Source organism: Triticum dicoccoides, chromosome 1A, assembly GCF_002162155.2.
Source record: "Triticum dicoccoides isolate Atlit2015 ecotype Zavitan chromosome 1A, WEW_v2.0, whole genome shotgun sequence".
In the NCBI taxonomy this organism is placed as follows: domain Eukaryota; kingdom Viridiplantae; phylum Streptophyta; class Magnoliopsida; order Poales; family Poaceae; genus Triticum; species Triticum dicoccoides.
Window position 1 is genome coordinate 510,325,138 of NC_041380.1, and position 6,196 is coordinate 510,331,333.

Here is a 6,196-nt window from a genome sequence, read left to right on the forward strand (position 1 = left end):
GTGTATAGATTCATCCAAACAAAAAAATGAATAATATTTCTACGAAATTCCCGTGCGTATTTTTCCTACGAACCGAATGCATCTATAATTTATTTTTCTCTCCGAATCTTTGATCCTATGCTTTTTTATATAAAAATCCTTCAAACCAAATCAGGCCTGAGACTTAAAAAAGCTTGGACTTTGTGGTGACGCCAATCTGTTTTCACGCGCCATCCAAAGAACAGAAGAATCACGTTTGTACATGTAACAATTGAGCCACAACACACAAAGGTCAGTTACCAGTACCAAGTGCTAGATTTGCCTTACGATCAAAAAAAAAAAGTGCTAGATTTGCCTTGGAACCATTAGTGAAAAAGAACCCGTAAAAAAGCTCGCTCAAAAATCAAAATCTCTCAGCACTTCAGTACCGCCGGCTCTGCAGAAGCTGGCTCATCGAGTCGTACCCCAGCGCGCGGTGCAGCAGCAACGCCACCTGCTGCGCACCGGCACCGCCGCTCCTGCTCGCCGCGCGTTCCAGCTCACCCGAGCCGGACACCCCGCTCGTCCGGCGCGCGGGGCCAGCGGTACCCGCGACCGCGGGAAGCGCCACCTCGAGCACTTTCTCGCACCCGCCACACCGCAGCCTGACGCTTCCCCTCCTCCGCGACGGCACCGCCGACGTGGGCGCCTGGAGAAGCTCCGAGCACTCGCCGCAGACGACGAACGGCGCGCCCCCCAGGACCGGGAGGCAGTGGCGCCTCCTCTGCGGCCTCGCTGCGTGCCGCTCGCCCTGTCCGCTGGACGACGACGCCGACGACGACCACGAGGCGGAGCCAGCGCTCGAGTAACCGTTCCGGCGCGGGCCACGTGCCGCCGCGCTGTCGGCGGGAAGCTCCTCCGCGAGCCGCGACTCCAGCCGCCGGAACAAACGAGAGTCGCGCCGCGTCACGGCCCCGCTCCCGCCGCTCGCCTGCCGCGGCTGCAGCTCGATGCTGGCAATCATGCCGCGGAGCTTGTCCAGCGCGTGCAGCAGGTCCCTTTGGAACGCCGGGTCCGTCAGGGGCGACGCCGTGGCAGCGGACACGCTGGCAGACGTCCTGAGCTCCCTAGAGCTCAGCGCGGATTGCCGGAGCTGCTGCTGCCCGGACGACGCGTTCCTCGGCGCCTCCTCGGGATCCGGGACAGAGAAGTCACGTCGGCGCAGAATGCTCGGGTCGGAAGCGCTCGACGCCCGCCTCGTCCGCCGAGACGACGCCCGGAGCGCATCGACGCGACTGTTCACCGGTCGAACGACTCGAACCTCGTCCTGTCCATCCGAGCCAATGAGGCCGTCTTCGACGCCCCGAGGTAGGCAGCTATTGCTCCGAGGTTTGCCGGCCCGTGGTGAACCGAAGCCTCTGTGCGGCGACGGCGAGGAAGCAGCCGCAATCCCCTGGCTGTTGGCATCAGAGTTGGAGTTGTAGCCGCACGAGAAGGGAGGTTGGTCGCCGTCGACGTCGATGACCGAGGGCTGCGTAGTAGAGGAACCCTCGAGCTCGTCGGAGAAGACCGACTCTGTGTCGACGGCCGAGAGGATCTCCAGACTGCTCAGAGCGTTGTCCGTTTCATCGTCTGTCGGCTCCGTGTTCTTGCCTGCGGACAGAGGCAGAACGGGACCGAAGCAAATTAGAGCAGAACTCGACGGCGCGCATAGTGTCGCACGGTGATTATGCGGCGCACCTCGGATCGGAGTGCGGCATTTGGTGCAGTAGTAGATGGCGGCGCTGGTGCTCTGGCAGATCATGGCGCGGCAGTACGGGCACCGGCCGAACCGCGTCTTCGCGCCCCCGGCCGGCATCGTCGCCGCCGCCGCCGCCGCGTGTCCGGCACGTTGTTTTCTGTCCTTGGAAGCTTAGACGATGGTTGGAGAGCAGCTACTACCTACGATTCATTGAATTAGTTGGACAAAAATTAGGAAGAACGTTGGGGTGTCCATTTCGAACCTGAACAAGTGGTTCGTCAAAATTTAAAAAAGCTCAACTAAAGGCTTCATTGGACACAAGGGCCAGAGGTCAACCAGTAGGTTAACTGCTTATGACAGGCCTTGAGCGGCAAGTCATTGAATTGGTCATGTCATTCTAGGATGCTTCTTCATCAATGGCATTTAGAGAGCAAAGTCAGAACTATATACTAGTAGTAATCCGGAATGCAGATGTAGATCCTGGACTACCTTTACGGAGAGACAAAAAAGAAAGAACTTTCGATATTGAGACGAGCTAACTAGTATTACATGGCATCGGATTGTTGAGACATAGGCTCAGGAGTCAGGCCCATTCATGGACAAATTTGATGCAAAACAGTAGGAAGGTTCTGAAATATGGAACTATTAGATTCGAGAGCAGCAAACGAAGACAGGAAATGAAGAACAGGCAGACCGCACCTCTCCCGTTGTCAAAATCTTCTTCAGAGCTTCTCCGTTTACCCACCTCTTCGCGGGCTTGTCCGTGATAACATAGCACGGTGCCTCTATGGCGGGCGGACGGATTTCTGAAACGTGAAGACACAGGGAAGAAGAAGTAGGAGGAGGAGGAGGAGGAGGAGCGCCCAGCCAGAAAGAGTCGTCCTCCCTCGAGACAGCAAAGATACAGCACTCCGAGGAAGTGCTATTTTAGTAGGTGGCGTACGTGGAAAGAAGTGGCCATGATTTGGTAGTTGGAATTGGAACACAGCATTCAGCTGCTTTAAATTTGCAAAAAGGACCTTTTTATAGTAATAATCGAAAATTGAAAAGTTCAATCTTTTCTCTAGAAGAAATTGAAAAGTCCAATCGCAACTCGCAAGGGGAGGTTTTTTTTTTTAGGTTAACTAGAGAATTTATTCAAGGTTCAAAAATTCAGGGAAATAGATAATATCCGGAACTAACCCTAGCCACAAGTGTCGTCCCACATCTAGGGAGGACGCTGCTTTTGCTAACATATGAGCTTCGTAATTAGCTTCCTGAGGTTCAAACCGGAAGCAAACATCATCAAAATCATTCCTTCGATACTGAATCTCGTTCAGAATTGAGGCATAAGTGGCAGATGTCCCCTTATTGATACCATTGATGACCTCCAAGCAATCAGCCGCCACCACCACATTCCTCAAGGCAAGGTCTTGGGGAAGAGCCATCCCCTCATTGCATGCATAGGTCTTCAAGCAGGCTGGGTCCACAAGGCCATCAAAGATGATGGCTGAGGCGCCTAGGTAATGTCCATTGCTATCTCTGCAAACAGCGGCTGCTGCTCCCCTGTTTCCATTCCGCGATACACCTCCATCTGCATTTATTTTTACTGCTGTTCCACCAGGAGGAATCCACTTGCGAACTCTCTGTCTTGGCGCAGGTGGTGAAGGCCTGGTAGGTTCTCTTGCAGCAGCGATTTCAAGGTCCTGTAGATATCTGTTGATAAAACACATGGTTGGTAGGGGCTCTGGAACTCTTCATGGTGAATCGCTCGTCTCCTCGCCCACCAAATCGCCCACAGTGTGATCAGTACACGAGCGAGATCCTGCTGGTTAGGCCTCTTTTGGTTCATAGGATAGGATTATCGTAGTAATAGGAATCTTGTAGGAAATGAGATGACATGTATCTCAAATCCTATGAGTAGGAATAGGAAACAAGATGTCATTTGGTTGACATCAAAGGAATTTTTCCATTGAGTCTAGGCTCATTTTTATTTTCCTATGAAATGTGAAGGATAGGAACCAATCCTATATAGGAATAGGAATCCATTCCTATGAACCAAAGGCTCTAAAGGAAAAAAAACTTATAAGAATCCTATCCTCTAGAATTCCTATGAAATTCCTCCAAATCAAAGGAGGCCTAAGTGTTTCAAACAACCAAAATAGCTATACACGAGCATCTTCAGACCGGTTTGACAGCACATGCTCCAAAACTTCTTCGTCCCCCAAAGCCCATACACATCTGGCCATGGGACATCTTCTATATCTAAATAGTTAGGCCCCCACTAACCTATTTCTCTTAACATGCAAGCATGCCACCTCATCAAGCAACATGCATTAGAAAAGACCCACTTCAACATTCAATGAGTCATAGGAAAAGGTTGACTTCAACGTGCAAACATGCATGATATATTTAATAAATACTTTACAAAAATACAATAATCAAATACAATAAACCATATGTATTTTTAGATTTAGCTCACATATTATTTCTCCGAATATTCTTATTTCCATAAAATTATTAATATCTTAGAAAAATATTGCAAAATAATCCCGCAACAACGTGCGGGAGATCGTCTAGTTCAAATAGCGAGTGTCCCCACGTATCTTCTTCCGCGCAAGGGGAGGTTTGCCTGCTCTCGAAAAAAAAAGCTCGAAAGGGGATGGAGAATCGGCCTCGGGCCAAAGCCCGATATAACTCGCTGGCCCATTGTTTTCTCGCTCGGCCCATCGTTATCCCATCCGCGCGCGTGGCTGCAAGCCCCTGCCCGCCACGTAGCACATTCCGCAGCCGCAGCTCGGCTCACCTCAGCCTGCTCACCTCCACCTCTCAAACACGCGCGCCTCCACCTCCTCCCATGAGAGGCGCGCCATCCTCTCCATGGCCTCCTCCTCCCTCCTGCCCCCGCCCACCTTCGCCAACAAGTACCATGCGCTGCTCCACCCGCACGGCGCCAGGCACCGGCTGACCAGGTGCGGTGCCGCGCCCACCGACGGCGGCGCGGGGGACGAGCTCCTCACCGGCGCGCTGAATCTGAACCTGGTAAGGCCCGACCCGGTGGTGGCGACCGTGGTCAGCGACACGGGCACCGATGGCTGGGGTGACCTTTTCACCGAGCTCAAGAGGTCGCTGCAGGCGGACTCGTCCGACCCGGCCGCCAGCGACGCGTCATCCATTGGCGCGGCTGTCCCGGACGGGCTCCTGAGCTCGCCTCTGGCCGGCGAATCGGCCAATGCCAACGCGGCCCTCGTCGTCCCGGAAGGGGTCCTGACGAGCTTGCCGGACTCGGCGACGGACGGCGTGGGCGCGGCCGTGGACGCCATCCCGGACGAGCTCCTCTCCGCGCTGAACCTGGACGCGTCCAGCCCGGCGGTGCGCGTGGCGGACGACGCGCTGTCCCGGATGGAGGAGCTGACGGCGGGGATGAACGAGGCGGAGCGGTGGGCGCTGTTCGGGGTGGTGGCGGTGACGTGGCTGTACCTGACGGCGCGGCCCGGGGTGCTGAGCGGCGCGGTGGACACGTACGTGTTGGCGCCGCTGCAGCAGGCGCTGGACACGCTGCTGGGGCGGCGGAGCCTCAAGATGAGCGACTTCGTGGTGGGCGAGCGCATCGGGGAGGGGTCGTTCGGGGTGGTATTCTCCGGCGCCGTGGTGCCCAGGGGCGGCCCCGCCGTCGAGGAGAGGGCCGGCAGGGCCAAGACCAAGCTCCAGCTCGACGACCGGTACAAGGAGAAGGTCATACTCAAGAAGGTGAGGGTGGATTGGAAGCGACGCTAGCTCGATCGGCTCCGCCGGGGTTGCAAGCAAAAATGGCGACGAATCTGATGGGTGGACCGGCGGTGCGTGTTTTGATTTTGCAGATAAAAGTGGGGACGGTTGGAGCCAAGGAGTGCGGCGACTACGAGGAGTGGTTCAACTACCGGGTGGCGAGGGCGGCGCCGGAGTCGTGCGCGGATTTCATGGGGAGCTTCGTCGCCGACAAGACCAAGTCGGAGTTCGTCAAGGGCGGCAAGTGGCTCGTCTGGAAGTTTGAGGTATGCTTCTTCATAAATAATGCAAAATATTTTTTTAAAAGGGAAAATGGGGAGTTTTATTCCAATATTGTTGGACTACAGTGCTACACTCTGCACGATTATAGTTTGCCCAGAAAAAAAAAGATTATAGTTTGCCAAGTGATATGTTACTGTATCCATGTCTCGGAGCATGACTACGCACATTGCACCCACTAGCCGACCTGACTACCACAAACAGACACTGCTAAGATGAAGAAGAAGAAGAATATCCATCAAGGTAGACAGGGCCATTGCCGTTACATATATTGCCCTAACTAGCGACTTCGACTTCATGGTAGACTACCACGAATGGCAAGGTGAGCTATCTCAAAAACAAAAACAATGATAAAAAACAAAGACTACCACCAATGGAGCAATCCACAGTAAATGCACAAAAGCCATGCGATTCCATGCCAACAATTGGTCCCACATATAAATTCGATGGGCTTGCAGCAATCGAGCCCCC

The 6,196-nt window shown here is 54.1% G+C and overlaps 2 protein-coding genes across 2 annotated transcripts in view; one reads left to right on the plus strand and one right to left on the minus strand.

Moving 5' to 3' along the window:
* Window positions 1–162: 162 nt before the first annotated feature.
* Window positions 163–2,554, minus strand: LOC119311618. The gene is made up of 3 exons (XM_037587305.1): window positions 2,399–2,554; window positions 1,699–1,899; window positions 163–1,611 (listed from the first exon to the last, which is right to left on the minus strand). The coding sequence occupies exons 2-3, from the start codon at window positions 1,814–1,816 to the stop codon at window positions 401–403; spliced, it is 1,329 nt and encodes a 442-aa protein (XP_037443202.1). The 5' UTR covers window positions 1,817–1,899; window positions 2,399–2,554; the 3' UTR covers window positions 163–400.
* A 1,920-nt stretch (window positions 2,555–4,474) lies between these two features.
* The window catches only part of LOC119283929 (serine/threonine-protein kinase STN8, chloroplastic-like), a 4,078-nt gene continuing 2,356 nt past the window's right edge, over window positions 4,475–6,196 (plus strand). Inside the window, exons 1-2 of the mRNA XM_037563274.1 lie at window positions 4,475–5,428; window positions 5,539–5,712. Of these exons, the coding sequence (XP_037419171.1) occupies window positions 4,559–5,428; window positions 5,539–5,712 (1,044 nt within the window). The 5' untranslated portion in view covers window positions 4,475–4,558. The remainder of the gene's footprint in view (window positions 5,429–5,538; window positions 5,713–6,196) is intronic.

Bases quoted from the DNA above. Each gene is read 5' to 3' on its own strand.
- LOC119311618 (XM_037587305.1), bottom strand. From the start codon at position 1,816: ATGCCGGCCGGGGGCGCGAAGACGCGGTTCGGCCGGTGCCCGTACTGC. The intron at 1,612-1,698 runs GTGCGCCGCATA...CTCTGTCCGCAG, and splicing joins ATGCCGCACTCCGATCCGAG to GCAAGAACACGGAGCCGACA.